This window comes from Eublepharis macularius, chromosome 2, assembly GCF_028583425.1.
Source record: "Eublepharis macularius isolate TG4126 chromosome 2, MPM_Emac_v1.0, whole genome shotgun sequence".
NCBI classification, from domain to species: Eukaryota; Metazoa; Chordata; class Lepidosauria; order Squamata; family Eublepharidae; genus Eublepharis; species Eublepharis macularius.
The window spans coordinates 62565428-62587319 of NC_072791.1; the positions used below are offsets into that span (position 1 = coordinate 62565428).

At 39.6% G+C, this 21892-nt stretch overlaps 1 protein-coding gene across 1 annotated transcript in view; it reads left to right on the forward strand.

Moving 5' to 3' along the window:
* Positions 1-21892, forward strand: part of RYR3 (ryanodine receptor 3) — a 479585-nt gene that overhangs the window by 170432 nt on the left and 287261 nt on the right. The window contains exons 31-37 of the mRNA XM_054969918.1: positions 342-378; positions 3900-4060; positions 5827-5992; positions 13580-13666; positions 14224-14450; positions 16544-17345; positions 18258-18458. Of these exons, the coding sequence (XP_054825893.1) occupies positions 342-378; positions 3900-4060; positions 5827-5992; positions 13580-13666; positions 14224-14450; positions 16544-17345; positions 18258-18458 (1681 nt within the window). The remainder of the gene's footprint in view (positions 1-341; positions 379-3899; positions 4061-5826; positions 5993-13579; positions 13667-14223; positions 14451-16543; positions 17346-18257; positions 18459-21892) is intronic.

A 21892-nucleotide genomic window follows, 5' to 3' on the forward strand; every position in this document is an offset into this window, starting at 1 on the left:
TGGAAATCAGCTTCTTTAGATTATATCTACTTTAAATAGTAAAGTCAAGATACCAAGAATCATTTTGAAGCAGGCCACTTTTATATATTTCTCCTTTCCTTTCATAACACTATCCAAAACAACTTTAATTTCTCACCCTATAAATAAAAGTGTGCGTAATAATGTGTGTTTATGTGCCATCAAGTAACTTCCAGCGTATAGCGCCTCTATAAATTAATGACCTCCAAAATGTCCTGTCATTAATACTCAATTAATAAAAACCATTATCCAAAAACTGTTTTTCAAGTTTATTTTAACATCACTTGTTTTAGATTTGCAAGTTATCTTTATTTTATTTGCAGAAAACAGAACCAAGAGATTCCTGGTCATCCAACAACAGTAAGTATGTAGCTTTGTTTTTACATACATGGCTAGTTAATAGTTATACACACATTGGAAAGGGGTGCAGTATGTCTTCTGATATCCCAGTAGGTCAAATCAGTACATACTTAGAGGTTTAACAATACGTGTAAATAGTGTAACAGAAACTGGACACGTTATGTGATTTTTGTTTGTTTTTAAGCAGCTTCAGGAACAAGGAATTTGGTGTAGAATTAGCAGGGGGAAGGAATATTGAATTCTTCCTTGGCTCCACTCTCAGCCCTTACCTAGCACTCATTTATTTAATATTTTATAGTTCTATTTTTTTTTAAATTGTGCCACCTTTGCACCCAACATAGGTCCCAAGGTGATAGTCAAAACATTAAAACAACTTTAAAATACATACATACATTATAAACAGAAATACCTACGTACATTATAAACTAAAACAATTAAAACACATATATGAGAAGTAGGGTCAGTGAGGAATGCCAAAAGAATAAGAAAAATCTTCACCTGCTTGTGGAAAACAGTGATAGAGAGGGAGAGACAGATCTCCCTATAATCTATAATTTTGTTGTCATGATTGTGAAGGGCTGTCTTCGGTTACCACCCACCTAGCCTCAGACAGTGGGGGCACTTTAAGCAGGGCCCTCAAGAGAACCATAGTGGTTGGGTGAGTTCGTATGAAATCTCACTCCAAGCAGCACAAGGTTTAAAGGTCAACACCAGCAGCTTGAAAGCAGTCCAGAAGCAAACTGGAAGACAGTATATGTGGAACAAGGCTGGAACGATATAGTTTGTACATAGGATAACAACTTGCCAGCTAAAGAGAGCCAGTTTGGTGTAGTGGTTAAGTACGGCAGAACTCTAATCTGGAGAACAGGTTTGATTCCTCACTCCGCTACTTGAAGCCAGCTGGGTGACCTTGGTTCAAACACAGCTTCTTGGAGCTCTCTCAGCCCCACCAACCTCACAGGGTGATTGTTCTGAGGATAATAATAACACATTTTGTAAACTGCTCTGAGTGGAAATTGTCCTGAAGGCTTGTATGTAACTGTTGTTGTTGTTGTTGTTGTTGTTGTTGTTATTATTAGCTGGTAACCTTCTTAAGCATCCAGGAGTGATGCTGTGACATCACTTGCAGAGACAAAAATGATATCACAGCATCACCATGATGCTCTAACAATCCCACAAAAGTACCTGGTCACCCCCACCACCAAAGGTTCAACATCCTGACCACACCATTCTGTAACAATTGTAGCTTCAAATTCTTCAAGGGCAGTCCCATTAGAATTTTAGCAGTTAAAATAGATGTAACCAGGGCATGTACCACAGTGGCAAGATCTTTTTTGCCTAGGAAAGGTCACAGCTAGTAACCAGCTGATAGCCTCCTGCTGGATAAACAGGTTCTGGGAGCAGCCTGGAGTGGCAAAGTTCCAGCAGCACCCCTAAGCTACAAGCCTGTTCCTTTATTTGGAATGTAAGAACAACAAATTTTCAAAGGAATTTACAAAAAAGACAAATAAAAATGTCAATTACTTCAATAATGTCAGTTAATATTACTGTTCTTTATTTTTATTCATATTTTTATTTACATTATTTATAGTCTGCCTGCCAGGCCTGGCTAGGGGGTTCTTTCAGACTCTCCACGTCATCAGACACAGGTGTATGAGTTAAAGGTCTTTATTAGAGATTTGCTCCCTAGAAGTACACTGTACATAGTAATTGCCTGGAATGCCAAAGCAAAGTCCTCCCAGAAAAGTTATACCCTCAGTCTCCTCCCCCCAGTTAAAATGACAGTCAGTTGAAGCTAGCACGAAGCCACAAAGCGCGAGAATCCTGGCAGAGATGCAGAGCTGTTTCTCAAGGTCAGTCAGTTCCCAGATGCTCAGGCCCAGCTGTACTGATAACACCGCTCAGCTCAAACGGCAACAAAGCCTAGAAAAGACACAGTGAAGCAAGAAAGCAACTACACTACTGCCCATCCCCCTCAGTAGATAGACATTCACAGTTATGACAGGCAGGTATGGCAGGCAAGCTGGCTTGCCTGTCTGACACAGCCTTTCTCTCTGAAACTCAAGGTGGAATACACAGTGTCAATCAATGCAATCAACAGGATGATACATCTGATAAGCGATGTGATAGGACTGGCATTGTCAAAATCTGAAACAAGCAAAAACCTGTAATTAAGTGATTAAGCATGACATTCTTTAGCAACCTCAGGCAGCATGATTACCTGTTTAACACTGAGACAGGCCTTATTCTCCTGGCTCCATAGATTAGTCTGTTCAGGGCATTAGGGTGGAAATGCCTGGCTATTAAATAATCAGGAAGGCTGCAATCTCCTGGCTCCTCAAAGATAGCACAACTGAAGTAGAAGATGGTGAAAATTGAATAACATGTACCTAAAATGTGATGTAAACTTATATTTCATTGTTAACATCTGGTGTTGAGTACCCCAGTCCCACCCCAGCTTGCATCAGAAAATTAAAAGTGGCATTGGATAGCTCTTCTACAAAAAATCCTGCTGAGTTCTCCAATGGCTTGTAATTCCTGAATGTTCCTCATGAATACTCCACTAAATTTGAACTACCTCTGTCATAGTATGCCAATCGCACCCAACTCCTCTTATCTTGCAGCTTCTGCTGCTCTGCAGTGACCAGATGGCTAGCTGGCCAGGTGGTGAAGTAGCAAGCAGGCAAATGGTTCCATTGGCTACTTTCCTTGACTCTTTTAAAATACAGTGAGGCAATATGGGAGGAGGGGGAGGGGCAAGGAGAATCAACCAGTGAGCTACTTACCCGTTATTCCATTGGCTGGTCAGCTGCCACTACTATTCTGTCTGTCACAAAATAGGTAGGGATGGGGAGGTTGAAAGAAATACTGCTTTCATTTAGATTGCAGAGTCAAGATGGAAAACAAGTCAGGGCTGAAAGGCTCATCTTTGTAATGAAGGGTAAGCATTTTGAACTGCTGAAGCTCATATTCTGCGTAGGGCCGTATTATTCATAAGGCTGACTAGGCTGAAGCCTAGGTGCACCGCAGGGATGACTCATCAATTTTTTTTTGCTGAGGCACTGTTACCTGCACCCTAGGGCTTCAATGGTTAAAGGCACTTTGCTCTCTGTGCCCTAGCATTCCTTTTTTGTCCATATCTCTATTCCACTATTCAGGTAATAAAAGGCGGGAGCGTGGATATAGGGCTATATACTGTGGTCTAGTACCTACCATACCAGGGTCAGGCTGTCAACTTTAGTGGGGTGCAAAATTGAAGTGCCAAAGAGGTTAATACAGCCCTGATTCTGGGCTGTGGAAATATTAGCTTTGACAGTGATATCTCTCTGCAGTGATAAAAGCAAGAATCGGCTTTTAGTGCTTGTGATGAATTATTTCTCTGTTTTTCTTTATTTATGGCATTGAATGAAATTTTCTTTGAAAAAAAGTGCTGTGTTCATTTCTATTTAAGAATATTTTTAAAATGTTAATTATTTCAATTTGTTATTTCTGATATGCTCATTGTATTTTGCTCATTTCAGTACTATTACTCAGCGCGCATCTTTGCTGGTCAAGACCTATCTTCAGTGTGGATTGGTTGGGTAACTCCTGACTACCACTTTTACAGTGAACATTTTGACTTAAATAAGAACTGCACAGTTACAGTTACTTTGGGAGATGAAAGAGGCAGAGTTCATGAAAGGTCTGGCACTTAGAAATTACCTGTTGAATAAACTATATTTAAATTAAATTTATCTGTAGCTTGGATGCTCTCTGCAATTTCTGCATGCCCAAGATGGGACACTTTTAATCAATTCCCCCTTCCTGCAGCAGACTGAGTCCCCTCCATGTTGTTCCCAGGGAGTTCCCTGCATTGCATACTACAGGGGGAGGCAGGGAAGTCATGTTCCTTGGAGGGAAATCCTGTGAACTATGGGAAATATCCAATGGATCCTGTGTTTGGAAAAGACTTAACATTGTATAGCCCTGTTTATGGTGTCTTTATGTTATCCAAGATGAATTTGTTCTTTCTCAACAACATTCTTACTAAATTATGTGCAATGAATTTCATGTCCACCTTGCTCTAGAAGACAAATTTCTGTTGAGTCTAAATACATAACTAATTCCAAATATATATATATATAGTTTTGTTGTAATAAATATATCCAGGAGTAACATAATGTAAACTGTTCAGTGACAGAAAAATCAGGAACATTTTTTCCTGGTTATATTAAACTTATAGAATAGTTCAAATGAACCTTGCCAGTTGATAGTTGCAATTGGATACTGATTGAAATAAAAGTAATTTATTACAAATGAAGTTGCCAAAAACTTTCCCAATGAGTCATGCTATGGGACCTCCCTTGTAGGCTCTTGCAAGATTTCTTTCTCCCTCCATTCCCTTCCTGCTGGGTTTAGACCACCTAAAGGATTGGAGTTCTTTGTTACCAGTATGCTGATGACTGTTATCTCTTTGTTTCTCATATGACCTGTGCAGGGGGCAAATGGAGATTTTGAAACAACCATAAAGCCAAGCCAAGCAGCCTCTGAGGCACTGACAGCAGCTCTCTATGGGAAGCAGCTCCCTAGCAATTTCCCCAGTATATTAAAGGGCTAATCTACCCCGGACCTGTACCCTGCAGCCTCTTAGTACCAGGCTATGCCTTATGCGCAATGTGGTATATTAAAACCCTTTCTCTAGGGAAATCCAGTTTAGAAGGAGAGGTAGATTTGGAGTGGAGAAAGGAGGGGTGCTTTACTCTTTCTCACACCATCATTTTTCATTGTGAACCCCTCCCCCACTCCCCAGTTGCCCAAGAAATTTCCAGTTTTAGTGCTGTGGTACTTTTACATTGTTACATTTGGGTTCTTGGGTTGCAATTGTGGATCTGATTTTTGCCTGCCTAGCTGATGAGGTAAACATCTGTAATTTTAGAGTATTGCAATCTGAAGGCAGGACTCCTACTGGCAGAAGAAGATCACAGGGAACATACTACATTAAGTTTCAGTTTGTCCACAGTGATCCATCTTCTGGACACAATTTGGAGTGTGGATTTTAACTTCTAAAATCCAAAATCTAAATGGATTGAGTAATGCATTCTTTTGATACTCATTTCACCCCTGCATCTCTTCATACTTCTCCATATTTTGGGAATTATTTCATAGACAGAGGTATTCTCAATGGCTGCCCTAACATCTATGGAATTCCCTTCAGCTGGAATGTTTACAAACACCTAACCTGACTGGACATAACTGACTAAATTATGATATGGGAATGAGTTTTTAGCATACAATTTTATTTAGTTTGATTTTTTAGTGGAGCATTTTATTGTGGTTTTTCCCCCTACTAATTCATAAGATAAGGCAGTCAAAAAATTAAAATAAAAATAAAATACATTTTCAGACGTATGTGTTTTCACTGTGTTTAATCTCTGCTTCTGCTGATTGTTTCTTATTGATTCTTTTTAGTGTAAAACGTAGCAATTGCTACCTGGTCTGGGGAGGAGAAACGTCCGTTACTTCACAGAGATCAGGTCGCAGTAATGTTGATTTAGAAATTGGATGCCTTGTCGAATTGGCTACTGGAATGTTATCATTCACAGTTAATGGAAAGGAGCTGGGAACATTCTACCAGGTATCATCGGTTTTCCAGAAAATCCCACTTTACTTATTCCAAAGCAATTATACATGATTAATTTTACTTTATTGATGTACAATCATCATGAATAATAGCCATTTGTTAAACAAAATTGAATACATTTTTGAACTCAAGTCAATGCTAAATAGAAAAAAAACCTCAAGCCTCTATAAATATCCCAACCATAGCAGGGAGTTTTTACTTCATTTAAAGCGCTAATGCCAGTGAGTCCATTCATAAATTTCAAAAACCATTAGCAAAGCCCTGCTATGTAAGAAATAATTCAAAGTGTCTAAGAGTCACTTGAAGGAGACCTAGGCTTTTTTCACACGCACCACAGGAGATTGCGCAGACTCATGGCATGAAGCGTCTTCCTAGCACAATCTCCCAGCACAATCCCCTTTAATGGCCCGATAACGTCAGAAAAAGCGCTGTTAAACAGGATCATACCGGGAAATTGTGCTAGGAAGATGCTTTTATGCCGTGAGTTTTGTGCGATCTTCCGGGTGCATGGTCATGTAAAAACGGCCCTAGTCCATCTGTGACTACGATGGGAATCCGGCCTCTTTGTCATGCCTCTTTGTCATGACTTAGAAGGAAGGGATTAATCTGAACATGAGATAATCCATTGTCTTGACTACCCTTAAAAAAGCTCTGTGGAAACAGGACTACAGCTGGATTTCCATCATAGTTACAAATGGACTGGGTCTCCTTCAAATGACTCTTGGACCCTCTGCACTGAGGTTTTTTTGCTAGTTAGCATTGACTTGTTGTACCTGTCTATTTTCTATTGTAAATGAGATTTGTGGAATTGAGTATTGTGACTTACGAAATTATTGTACAAAAATCAGACATATTTATTTAAAACATATTTATTCCTCCTTGTACTTTACTAAAATATACACATCACATTAAATATTTCTGACAATTCCTTCATAGTTTGTAGTTAGGTTTTATAATGTTCTGTTAATCATAGTCTTTGGTCCATTATACTCTCTGTTATTATGCAGTTTCTTTACAGAAGCAATTCTCTCTTTTTTATTGCTTTTAATTTTCCAAGAAAAGAGCAATAAAATAGTTGAAATAATTTTTAAAAATTGCTTTAATGTAAGAGCTTCCTTAGAAAGAGAGAGACATTGATGTTGTGGATCTCCGAAATACAGTCACTAAAATACAGTTTGTACTTAGTAAAAATGTTCTAGAAGAAGGGTGATATTTTTTGGATAAGTTTCACACTCATTTAAGGGCAGTATGGAATATATTATCTTGTGTTGAATATATCTGTCTAAGAATTTCCCTTTTGGTTCTTTAAAGTTTTAGTACTAACATTTTATTGATTGTTGTAACATTGTATTGGGCTACAGGCAATATCAGATAGGTTGCTGGGAATTAGGATTATTTCACAGACAGCTTGAACAGGCTTGATATGTATTTAGAATGACTCTGAGGTTTGAAAAGTCTCTCATAAAACTTTTAGTGTGAAACAGAACATACATGATCAGGTTTAGCATATGATATCTGTTCACTTCTTCTGCATTTTAATTTTAAAAAATACTCACAAAATAGCATGGTTGAAAGAGAACCACATTGCTCATTATTACCAGTGACAGACATTATTGTATACAACCACCATCTTCACAGAACTCCTGTAGACATTCTACCTGGAGAATTGGAGGAGTAAATTGCATGTTGCTAAAACTTTTTGCAGGCTATGGGAATATAACCATAGCATAAGAGCTTCCTTAGGGAAAGTATTTTGGAAGTTCCAGGCCCCCAGCTGTAGATGCCAGAGTATATATTTGTATTCACTTTATAGACGGTTCTTTCTGTTGACTGTGGGGAAATCTGCTGACTTTGCCATTGATTTCTTTGAAGTTCTACCTGGAATTCTGGTATCCCCTTCTAGTTACCCATCTTGGGGCTTATAAATTTTAAATAAAATACATGCATAGTGAAGTACACTGGGTGTGAAAATCATTGTGGTAGGTTTTGTCGCTAGGTGTTATTGGAAATCTATGTAATCTTGAGGCGTTCTCAAGGATTAAATAGTAACAACATGCTAGACAAAGTAGACTGCAGTTTTTATCAACCATGTATAGCAGTGTTGGATTAAGCAGTGTTTTCTACAAAAACTGTTATTGCCTAGTGAAATTATGATGATCCTTCCTTTGGAACCTTTTTCTATTTCAGTCAGCCAAAGATGAAACAAATTATATTTAATGCAATGTGTAATATGTGTAAAAGTAACATGGTATAAAATTATTATGGCATGAAAATAGAGATTACTGTATGATCACAATCTTGTAAAGAATGAGGAGATAATATTTGTAAAAATAATATATAATCATTTATTAGATCACATTATGAAAGAGGAAAACTTTAAAACTTGTCTTCATGTTTAAAAAATTTTTTGCCACCATCATCCAGTTTTGCTGATACCATTCTTCCACATTGCTCCTTCTATACAGTGCAATCCTAAGAATACTTTCCTGGGGATTGAGCTCCACTGAATAAATCTAAGTATATGTGTTTAGGATTGCTCTCATGATGTTGCTGTCATTTTTTTCCACATCTGTTTGCAGTGCTCTCTCAATAAGATTTCAATCTTGTATGGTTCAATAAAAAACACTGTGTGTGAGAGAGAGGAAGTATTTCAGAATGAGGATAAGCTAAAGAGGACTGGACAAAAATACGGTTACTTTAAAGTATTCAAGCTTTTTAATGCCTTGTTTTTAAAAACTCTCCCAATTCAAAAAGTGGTGTAAACCCCAAATTCAGAGTGTGATATTTTTGCACAACAAATATCTACAGATGAAAATGATGGAGAGACATTTTAGTTCTCCCTCTGAAGCGGAGGACATCTTGGGTGATTCCCTTTGCCCGGTCAGGGAGGCAGGAAGTCCAACCTTCTGGAAGGGCCCTTCCAGACATCCGCTGGTGACTTATCTGCGACTGGTAATGTACCCAGCAGCACCGAGCTCCCTTTACAGGGTAACCTCCTTTCCGTACTCAGACAGACTTGAGGGAAGAGTTTGCGAGACTGTGCCAACTGCAGCTCGGGGTTGTAAGCGACTCATCCTCTGCCCCCCTCTCCCCCCAGAAAGCAACGCAGAGCAGAGGGGCAGTGGCACACTAAGGCTGCCAGAAAGACTGTCCCAGATAAGGTCAAGGGTAGGGGACTGCTCTGGGAATGGGATACGTCCTCAGACAGCGAGGACAGAGAGGAAGGTGAGTTCCTCTCTGAGGAGGAAGAAGAGGTCATCATTCCTGACCAAGCGGATAGACTATTTAAATCCGAAGATTACCAGTATTTGCTATCCAAACCACAACTGCTTTAGATCTACAAGAGGCCCCAAAAGAGGAGGAAGAGGAAGCTAGGGCAGGCAAAGCCCCCAGGCCCAAAGGGTGTAGAGAATTTTTTCCCAGAGCTGATACCCCAGAGAGAGTCTTTCCATTCCCAGAGTATTTTGAAAGGCAAATGAAGGCCAAATGGGCCATCCCCGTAGCCAGTAAGCCATACTCCAGTACAGTCAAGAAGTTATATGCCTTACCTTCCTTCGCTAATGAGCTTTTGCAGGTCCCTCGGATCGACGCCCTCATGGCAGCACTACAATCTATTGGACTGCTGGCTGAGGACAGTTAAGGAACAGTGAAAGACAATTTGGAAAGAAGGGCTGAATCTGCTCTTAGAAGGACCCATGAAGCTTCTGCTATGGCCATAAGGGCCACTGCTTCTATCATTTCAAGGGCTACGGTGGTGTGGACCCGCAAACTTATTCAGTTACTTCCAGGAAATCACAAGCATCTCTTGGAAGGGGCCAACACAATTCTGAAGGCTAACACCTTCACAGTGGACACCACTCTGGACGCCTTGACCTTTTCTTCCAGGACCATAGCTTCGGTGGCAGTGGCTAGGAGGCTCCTGTGGTTAAGAGCTTGGCAGGCAGATCTTTGCTCCAAGTTCATCCTGATGGCCTATCCTTTCCAAGGAGACACATTATTCAGTGACATGCTGGATAAGGTGCCAGTAGAGACGTGTGACAAGAAGAAGGCTCTTCCAAAGACACTCAAGAGGTTGGACAGATGGTTTTCCAATACCCAGTCCTTTCATACCCACCACTCACTGGCAAGGCCTTGCCAGGAGTCCAGAAATCCATCCTGGAACAGTGGCGTGCAAAACTTCAAGAGATGCTCCTTTGGAAGGTCCAATCAACAGACGCAATCCAGAGGGGACAGACAGGACTTCAAGTCTAAGGCCCCCAAATCCTGACTCTTTTCAACATCTGGTGGGCCGGAGATTACTTCACTTTCAACGTGGTCAGACTCAAAGGCAGATGCCTGGACCCTGGAAGTAGTCTCCAAAGGATACTCCATCAAATTCAAGTCCTACCCACCAGATTGATTCGTCATCTCAGCTCTGCACAAGAATCTTCAAAGGAGGCTAATTACAATAAAGGCTTTCCAACATCTTCTACACATCGAAGCCATAGAAAGCGTTCCCCAGCAAGAAGCGGGTCATGGGGTATACTCCCTATTCTTTACAGTTCCCAAGAAGAATGGGGACTGGTGCACTATTTTGGACTTAAAATTTGTGAACAAGTTCATAAAGTTGAAGCATTTTCAGATGGAAACACTGCAATCAACAGCCAAGGCCCTGCGCTCCAGGGAGTTCCTCACCTCCATAGATCTCACGGAGGCATACCTTCACATCGCCATCCATCCCATGCACCAACGTTTCCTCAGATTTCACATGGATAATCATCACTTCCAATTCAAGGCCCTACCCTTCAGTCTAGCCACGGCTCCCAGGGTATTCTCAAAAGTGCTAATCAACCCCATAGTTCAGCTCAGGGAGAAGGGGATCCACATCCATCCATACATGGACAACATCCTCATCCATGTGGACTCCAGAGAATAATCCATCCTCCACACTCGAGGCACGATCCTCTTTCTTCAACAACACGGCTTCTTGATAAATCTAAACAAATGTTCCCTGCTTCCTTCTCAAAAGCTAATCCACCTGGGCTTACTAATAGACACGAAGGAGGGCTGCCTTTTTCTGCCCCAGGAAAAGATTCAGAGAACCAAGGATCTAGTCAGGTTGGTGCTCTTAAATGATTTTGCGTCACTCACAACTCTCTCCAAGTTGCTGGAGACACTGGCAGCAAACAGCAAAGCAATTTATTGGGGATCCTTCCACACTCAGGACCTCCTCTCCTTTCTACGTCCCTTTCAAGCTCAGATCATATCCAGATCCAACAGACTGGTACGTGTCCCCTGGAAGATCAAAGAAAGCCTCAAGTGGTGGACGCAGGGTGCCAGTCTGCATCAGAGGAGGTCCTTCCTCGAGCCCCACAAATTACAACTGTTTACAGACGCCAGCTTGGCAGGATGGGGAGTGATGTTGGAGGGAATACTTTTTGAGTATTTGTTTGGGTCACTTGAAACCCTAAATACAATTTTGCATAGTATTTTCACTTTCAGGCCAAGTCCGTTGGGATACAGAATGACCCTTTTTAAGGCTGATGAACCTCAAACCTAAAAAAATAAAGGCAATGGTTAAGGAAGAGAGGGACTTTATGGAGAAAGCATAACAGGAGTTTGGTGTCTGCAGAAAGTTTTAAATGGGTAAACCAGTTTTTTCCCATGACTCCTGGGGTCTTAAATACACTCTAATTACTTGAGAGGGTTTAATGTCTTGTTTTGTTTTTATGTTGATAATTTAGGACGTTTTTATGATTTGGGGGGGGGGTTACTTGCAAGCAGTCTTGAGCAGACTCTGGAGAGGCAGCAAATAATTTCCTAAATAAATAACAAAGCCCCCCCCCCCCATTTCAGTGCCAAAGTAGAGAAGAGAGTGCTATTTATATGTATAATCTTCATTCACAAAATCTAATAAAATTATGAAGACATTTTATTTTTTCATAGCAGACTGGAAATTAAACTAATTCAGGGTTCACAGAGGTATTTCTGATTAATATCACAACATGGCTAAGTATAAGTTCTAAGTTTTAGATTTATGAATACTGGTTAGATGTTCACATTTAACAGCAGCAGTACCTTGGCCATCATCCTGTAGCAGGAAATGAAAGGTAATTACTGTAGATTAACAATCTTTTTAATAATCTTTAGGGGAACTGAATATGAAAATTTTGCCATATGTATCTCCACTGTTGTTTGCAATAGGTAGATTGCATTTTTCTCCTAAAGTGTGTCTTCCTCATTTCCACATCCAAATATTGAAAGATTTGCTTCAAAAGTTTTATATGTAAAGACTAGGTAATAAAATGCTCATTTGTTGTATACCAGCCCACACTGAATTTTTCAAAATAGTAAGTTTAGTAAAGTTATATTCATGCAGTATATGGTATATAGAGTACTATATTATTTTAAAGAAAATTAATTGTCAATTTTCTGTAGAATGCAACCAGATCTTTTGGATTTCTTATAGACTTTGCAGCATATAATTTTGTACTCACCCACACACACACATTCATCTATTTAAAATAACACATATTTTGTAGTATAAAAATTGAATCAGCATTGCTTCATTATGGTAGTCTATTCCTTTGTCCTACCATATTATGGTAAGAGAGGGAAGGCAGCATGGTATAGCTGATCTCAGCAGATCTTGGAAAGTAAGGAAGATTGGTATCTGGATGAGAGAGTGCCAAGGAAGGCTCTGCAAAGGAAGGCACTGGCAAACTACCTCTGCTTCTTACTTGCCTTGACAGCCCCTTGCTCGGATCACCATAAGTCAGTTGTGACTTAACGACACTTTACACACACACACGCACACGCACACGCACACGCACACACACACACACGCACACACACACACATATTATGGTGAGATATTGTGGGGAACAAGTGACTTGTCTGTCACTAAAGTGTATTTGAAAAGTGTGATGTGATACAATTCCATTAACATTGTCCTGCTGCTACTTCCCTTTATTGGCTGCCATTTTTAGGGAAGAAAAAGTCCTTATGTGATAACAGCATTTCATGCTTGTATGTTACCAGGGATATTCTGGTTGTTGAGAGTTTGTGCTTTAATCGAAGCTTTTGTGAATGATGGGAGACAGGCTATTTTATATGTGGAGCTTTTAGTTAAAATAAGCCTAGCCAGCAGTTTATTGTATAGGTATAAAACCCTTCCAATGACTGGGAGTTTCATGAGGGTCTTTCCAAGTCGCCTATATCAGTATATGTAAATTTGTATGTACGTGTGCATGTGTTTAATTGCCTGAGTGAATCTCCAGCTAACAATTGAAATATGAGGTGAATACATCTATGCTTCTGTGTATGTTTGTGTGCGTGCATGCATACACATGTGCATGTATGCACATAAATTCACAGGCACTTGGCCTTGAAGTAAACAGTGTAGTTTAAAATGGACAATGTGATCTCAGACTACAGTAATGCTTTTCATGCCAGCTGATTGTCCTATGACTATACTCCTTTATGACAATCTCGGTTTACTGCCTTTTTCTAATATTTAGTAAATGTGCCACAGTGCATCACTGATGTTAAGTTAATAATAGACTCATGCTGTGTTTTAACGATGATAAATGTATTTTTCAGGTTGAACCAAACACAAAATTATTTCCAGCAGTTTTTTTACAGCCCACGAGCACAAACCTGGTGCAGTTTGAACTTGGTAAATTAAAGGTATTTTTTAAAAAAATTACTATGAATAAATGTCACAGGCTTTAAAGTAAATTCAGAAGTATTGCTGTATTCATCAATCCACAGGATGTCCATCAGTAAAACATTTCTGTCTTCTCCTCCTTTTTTCTCAAGCCATTAATAAAATTATATCTAAAACAAATCAAAAAATGAAGTGTTCTAATAAAGACTTGTCTCATGCTGTCAAAAATATACTGCTGTTGCAAAATAAAAATCTGTCAACAGCTATAAGCCATTATATTTAAATGGCCTCTCTGCAGAAGCAATCTAATTCCAGGTACATGTACTGGGGACAAACAAGGAAGAGTGTTACTATGTCCCAGTTATGAATTTCTGCTGAGATCTGGCTGGCCAGTGTTGGAAACATTGGCCTACACAAACCTTGACCTATACAAAGGTTTGTATAAACCAAACCTAACTGATACATTAGTATTATATCGTGGTAAATTAACATAATTCATAATCAACAATACCATGAAATGCTGGCTTTAATTGAAGGCTCCATTTGTACATTTATACATGTATTCTTTTTTTTACAGAACACCATGCCTTTATCAGCAGCAATCTTTAAAAGTGAAGAGAAAAACCCTATTCCCCAGTGCCCTCCTCGACTAGATGTTCAAACACTCACACCGGTTGTGTGGAGCAGAATGCCAAACACTTTCCTGAAGGCAGAGGCTGAGCGAGTCAGTGATCGCCATGGCTGGGTGGTGCAGTGTCTGGAACCTTTGCAGATGATGGCCCTTCATATTCCTGAAGAAAACAGGTACTGAGGTAGCTTCCTGAAGAGGAGCTAAAGTATATGCTTCTCTTTGTCCTTTTACATATTCTTTTTCCAGCATAAACAAACTAAATATTTATGTTTCAACATGTTTGCACTTTCTTTGTGTTTTAAAACTTTCAGTGAAATACTCATTTGTTCCCCCAGTCAAAATGAAGGGGCAGACACAAGTGCTGAGAATTAAAGGGCCATTTTATTAAAATAACAACAACATATTTGTCAACATGACAAGGGCCTAACTAGCGGTACAGGTCAGGCCCTGGGGTCACTCCTGGACCTTCACTCTGATCTGTCCGGGCAATCCGCCAGCTACCCTGCGTGCGAGCCATCCATCATATGGTTGGGACATGGATGGCCTGGATGGCCTGGATAAGTGGTTCACCCCCTTAAAGCTCTCCCACCCAACCGTAAAGCTGCAGGAGGGGACTGGCTTGTCCAGGGGTTCCCCACTAGGGTGTCTGTCCTTGCAACTGGACCGTACATCAGCCAGCCGCTCCTGACAGACCCCAGTTCCCCACCATTGGGGATATGCCAAGGGTGGCCACCGGACTGCTCATTTTCCCAACTCCTAACCTGCCACCGCTAAGGCCAAGCCTCTGCTTAGGCTTTTGTGCCCCATAAAGCCACCCGATGGCATAAATGGCATAGATGGCATAAAGCCACACGAGCCCTTGCCACATCACCTCCAAAATGCTGTTCCTTCCATCTCTTCAGTAGAGGTAAGCAAACATGGCCCTGATTTGCAGATTGGGGGGGGGGGCATTCCCCATACTATAAAGAGGGATCTAGGGCATCCACCCAGCCCTTAAACCATTCCAAGCTCCTTGAGCACCACAAGCGCTCAAGCCTTGGACTAAAATGCAGCCCTGTGTCAGGCTATGGATGACAGGCTATGGCAGATAGATCCCTGTACCATTGCTGCAAGAATCCAGACTCTTGGTTAAATGGTTTTATTCAGAAATCAAATCATTTCCACAGATATGTCCATAGGGTTACTCAGAAGCAAGATAAGCTACTAAGTAATAAGGATCAATTTGACAGGAATGACAATATGTGGGAAAACCCTTCCTCTTAACTCACACATTTACTCCTTCCCCCTCCCATCAGTCAAACAGGACTTTTGGCATGAACGTGTCCTGAGAACATCTCACATATTTCTACTATCAAGTCTAGACTCTGAGAAAGCAGGGGATCAAAATTGTAACATAGCAGTGCGTGGGAGTGAGCGGGATACAAGGTCACCAGCACTGAAAGTATTTACAGTCTGTTAGAAAAGACACTTGTAGCTTCTATAAGCCTGTGAATGCAAAACAGTTATGGCATAGGTAATATGTATGTAGTTTTGGAGAATATATTCAATATTCCCAACCTGAATCACACACTCCTAGTATGAATACTATTTGGAAACTTCTTTATAATGGAAACTTTAGAGCCACTCGCTGTAAGCCCATTAATTTCAATTGATTTTGAAAGATATAGTTCTACTTAGGATTGGCTACTCATATTGTCTACTACCGGGTCCCCCTCTGGCAACTGCTGGGAGATGGGGGATGGTAACTTACCAGGAGTGCATGCAGTCATTGTCCTTACACGATGACATTACTTCCAGTGCAACCCAGAAATGCTGTGGTCAATTCTTCAGCATTCAGCCAAAACCATAGATTTTTGCCTGTGTGCTAAAGAATCAGCCCTGGTGAGAGCCATCACTTCTAGGTCATGCCAGAACTGACATCATTGTGTGGGAGTGATGACTGGCTGCCCCCCTTTGGCTGGCCAGCGTTCACCTGCTGATCCGCTGAGGATTGGCATTCAGAGGCCTGAAAGATTGCCCACCACATGTAGGCATCTGGAAGGCCTATCTACCAGGGAAGTCGATTTTCTGTCTTTTGATGTCTTTACAGAATGTTGGTAAATAATATGAAATCATTATTTGAGGGTTTATAGTCTTATATGTATGCATTTTTAACATCTCAGAACAAGAAATAACTCATGTTTCCAAATGCTTCTGTATATATATGGTTTATTATTGTGTCATCACCAGAAAGCTCACTGATTACATTTTCCCCCCTTCATTTCAGATGTATTGATATTTTGGAGCTATGCGAACAAGAGGATTTGATGAGGTTCCACTACCATACTTTAAAACTTTATAGCTCTGTGTGTGCCCTGGGGAACAACAGAGTAGCTTATGCACTTTGCAGCCATGTTGATCTTTCTCAGTTATTTTATACAATAGATAATCAATATTTACCTGGACTCTTACGATCTGGATTCTATGACTTGCTTATCAGCATTCATTTAGAATATTCCAAGGAAGCTAAGCTCATGATGAACAATGAATTTATAATTCCAATTACAGATGAAACAAGAAAAATTAAATTATTTCCAGAGGAAAAAAAGGGGCATGGTTTACCTGGAGTAGGACTTAGTACCTGTTTGAAACCAGATTTTAAGTTCTCTACTCCTTGTTTTATTTTATCTCATGAGGATCATCAGAAACCTAGTCCAGAGATACCACTTGATATACTAAAGTCTAAAGCTATAAGTATGCTAACAGAAGCAGTCTACTGCAGTGGCACTCACATACGAGACCCTGTTGGAGGGAAAGTTGAGTTCCAGTTTGTTCCTGTTCTTAAACTTATAGGAACTTTGCTCATAATGGGAGTTTTTGATGATCATGATGTTAAACAGATTTTACTACTGATTGATCCATGTGTGTTTGGTGAGCCCATGGACGAAGCAATGGAGAGAACGGAAAAGGAGGATGTTACTCAGATAGAAGAAAAGGCTGTAGAGGCTGGGGAAAAGGCAATGAAGGAAACCAAAACTCCAATAAAAGGCTTGCTGCAAACAAGATTACCTGAATCTGTTAAACTCCAGGTGATAATTTTAAAATTAATGCATAAATGTTGAAATATGTTTGAAAACATTGTATAGCATTTCCAATTAATCTGAATTATCAAAGTTTATGAAAGGTTATAGTTCTCATTGCTCCAATGACCTTAATGTGTTGGCCATGGACAACTGACTGTTGTCTTCCTGTGCTACTATAATAACTTTCTGTGTGGGTTCTAGGGGGGTAATTCTGGAAACATAAGCAAGATAAATTAATTTAACACAAAACAATTCTTTAGCTCAACCTTTCCACCATACCAAACAATGCAACAAAACAGGTAGACAGCCTCTCTGAGTTTAATTAAACAACTGGCTCTTGCTTGGAAAACTTTGCGGTGAGTTAAATCTCATTTCTCAAGTCTACCAAAGTACAGAATTTTTCTCATTCACTTTTTCAAAAGGATGCCATTCTAACAAACTGCAGCCTGAAAGATATAGCCCATGCAATTATGTCAGTTAAACTAAATTTAACCTCCCTTTACTAATTAATTTTTACATACAAAGTTTTCTAAATCTTATCGAGCTCCCCTGCAAGCCACTTAATTTGCTGCTGCCCCTACTGGGCTAAGCCAACTGGTTCCTGGGAGTTTCCCAACTGTTTGAGAAGAAGCAGAATGAGTAAACTGCTACATCACATTTATAATATATAGGGAAATAAATAGTTGTAGAACAGGCGAACACATGAATGTAGAATGCTGTTTTAGTCATATTGCATTGATGTAATTTCCCTCTTTACTGTCACATAGGTTGATTAATAAAGGAAGTTCTTCTTTCATTTGCCTGCAAACCTGAATTACTTTTGATAATGGACCAATTACTGTAGTTCTTTTGTTTATAATTTTGTTGAGCAGATTCATAATTCACCTATTACAGTGCATCTCTACTATTTCATATCAGATGTGTGAGCTGCTAAATTATTTCTGTGACTGTGAGCTGAAACACAGAGTGGAAGCCATTGTATCTTTCGCAGATACTTATGTTTCAAAACTGCAATATAACCAGAAATACAGATATAATGAACTCATGCAGGCCCTGAATATGTCTGCTGCTTTGACTGCCAGAAAAACAAAGGAATTTCGGTCTCCTCCACAAGAACAGGTAAATGCAGATTTCTCCTCTCTTTATTGTCAAGTAGTACATGGAGAGAAAAAGTAAAATGTCAGAAACTTAAAAATAGTCTCATAAAGGCTTTGCCTAATTAAAGAGTTGGAGGGGAGACGCAACGTGAGATGTGAAGTTGGTTAGGATGTACTAAAGTCTCTGAAACTTTAAACTTGTATGATTTACACAGGATTTTGTTATTAATCATGCTAGACTGCAACACCTTTAAAACTCGGTGACTTTTCCCTTTCTCAGGATACGCTGGCCACTTTAAAATTCCATGAGCCCATTCACCAACTTCAGAAGCCCTGTTCACACATTACAGTGATTGCATATGACTCTTGCATGCATTTTTTGTTTATTTATATTATCTATAATCTGTCTTTCTCACTGAGATTCAAGACAATGTACATAATGTAAGTCAATGAAATCTGTAGATGAAAGATCTAATAAGTAATGCAGAAGGACTAGGATTGCAGGAATCTGGAATAAAGCATAAGTATTAAACATAATAAGCTAAACAATGCATAAAATAGTATTATATAAATAGAAAGTTTGAGCAAGAAAATATATACAGCAACAGATACTACATACTATTCCCAGCAGAATAATCCATAGTTCTATTCCCTTTATTAAAGCACCTTCCTGAACCATTCTGTAAGAAAGGCCAATGTATATTGGCTGTACAAATGAAACTGGAGACCAGTACCTGGATAAATATTGAGTTGTACATGTGTTGAAAATAACATGATAATTATACACAATTTGTGTACAAAGAAAAGTCTAGATTGTACTTGCATTCATTGTCACTAGTGAACAAGGCTAAAGCATTGTAAGAGAGAGGCTTCTTTGGGAATCTAGGAGACAATGTGGTGATATACTGCTAGTACTAGTATGGATCTTTGGGAGCCCGTACCTTTTAAGTGGAATTATGTGGTGTGTCCAACCATGCAGTTTCTCTGACAGAACAATGTTTCTGATTGCCCCTGATGGTGTTTCTGAGGGTACTCTGACTAGAGTCGTTTAGAGAAATTCTCTTAATTCCTCTTTACCCAGTTTCTCCCTAAAATCCAACAATCCGTTTCTTTTCCTCTTTTTAGGAATTTGGAGTCAGTTTCTAATCAATTCCACTTAGTTCAAAGAGAAATTGAAGAGAGGAGGGGCAAGCTTTCACTTTGTAGATGCTAAGAGGCAGGCAATGTCTTCCCAAACCTTCCTATACTTCTATAGGAGCACCGTCCTGCAGTGTACAAAATAAAATACCTGCAAAGTCTGATGTTACATAAGGGAGCATTGATTTATCTTCAGAGAGAAATCAGAGAAATCCCTCTTTTAAAAGAGAAAAAAGGTGAATAATAGAAATCAATGGCTATATCTAAAAAAGTGAATTTAATAAAAAGAAATCCCCCTCCCCATAACAACACTAACACTGACCCTCAGGAATCAAGTTTCGGAGACTGCAATGAGCTGCAGCAGCAAGGGGTAGAGGAAAAGTCCAGCTCTGCAAAGTCTGCAAATATTTGGATTCCAGTACCAATGATGTTGTCTGTTTGTTACCTAAAGATACATTTAGTGATATAATTTAAAAATAAAAATGTAACAGACACAGCTCACATGTATACAATCTAAATAAATCCATGAACAGTCAATAAGGGAATACATTGGAGGAAGGATACAGTGCATTAAAATATAATCTGGTTTGCGAATTGGCAGTGACTCTTTTCTCTAACCCTCTTCCCTCCCCAAAGAATCTTTTTGGTCTTGTATGAATTTAAATTTGTCTGAATCATAATTATTAAAATAATCAAATATCATTTCATGTTGGATTGCTGTGCAGAAATTACTCTGTGGTAATTTTTTTTGTATTCTTTATGCTTTGCTAGTAATTTAACATTAATCCAACTGCCTTTGCAGTATGGATTTTGGACTGGGAATTCAACACTGTTATCCATTGGCATGCAAATCAACCTGTTATTTGTTATTTCAATAAGGTTTTTCCAAAAAATAGTTGAACATCATCTATATAATGAACAGGCTCAGAACCATCCGGTAACTTTAACTACTAGAATGACCTGCAGAAAAATACAATAGGTAGAGGTGAGGGACTTGATCAGGAAAAAAGAGAAGGGGATGCCATAGTTAAAGGGAAGCACAGCATCTTTGTTGAAGGCAGAGAAAGAAGACTTGGTTAAGGGACTTCTGATAGCAAGCGGTTTGGAAATAATGAGAAGAAAGTAGACATTGGTATCAAAGAAATATGTTTAAAAGGGGGAGTCTGTATCACAAGAATTGGTATCTACCTCTTTATTTTCATTTTAGAGGGTAAGTTAAAGGCTAGAGATTAAAGGAGGGGATTGTTCCATACTTAAAATGCATAGCTTTTAAATCTGTGTGATTTTGTGGTCTACCTTCACCCATAAATGATTCTCACTTTCAAAGAAATTAAGGGGAGGGTAGAAGGGAAAAAAACAGATATAGAAGTGCCAAGTAGGGGTATGTAATTTTTTTTTGTATTTTTCATATTTGAGTATCTGGAATACCATATATATTCAGTATCCCAATATATAGGTCAGAAAACTCCAGTTCAGTATTCAGATTCAGATTTTATTTGAGACTCCAAATATATTTGGCTCCATTATTCCTTGTGGGAATATATTTGGCTCTTAAGGGGGGGCATTTTCAGTGCAAACTCCATCAAAGTTGCCAGGAACCTAGTCCTACCTGCCTACTAAAGACCCCCAAGTTGTAAGAAATTGGACCAAAGGGTCGAGTTCAACAGGCCCCAGATCAAGGTGCTCCCACTCTCCGTTGTATGCTATGGTGGAAAAAAATGCAAGGCAATCTGTAGGGCACAGAGAATCCTTAACGAAATACACAAGTGCAACCACTGGCCAAAAGCTCTCCTCCCAGTGCAAACAGAACCAACAAAGCCAATGTCAAACTAGAGAATCTCAGCAGAGCCAGTGCTCCCTCCACAGAGTTTTAAAAAAATGTAAAAAACCCAGTAGCATCTTTAAGACTAACCAACTTTATTGAGGCATAAGCTTTCAAGAACCATGGCTCTCTTCATCAGGGGAAAAACTACTTCCTTTCTTCCCTGGAGTTAAATTAATATTTCTGAAGCTGATAGGTAGGAAGGGGTTAGGCAGTGACAGTGCTCCCCCAACTCCCAATTGGCAAGGAGACAATGCTGTTTCCAGGTAGCACCAAAAAAGATATGCAACTTTCCCCCTCCTCTCCAATGGAGTTTCATTGAAGGAACATTTCCAAAGCCAGTGGGGGTAGGGGCCAGTGCTCCTTTCAGTGACCCAATTGCAGGGAGACAATGCCATTGCCCAGGAAGCATCAAACAAAAAATGCACTCATGCACACTGTGCACATTTCCCTTCCTGCCAACAGAGTTAATTGGTATAACACAAAGGACTCAGTCT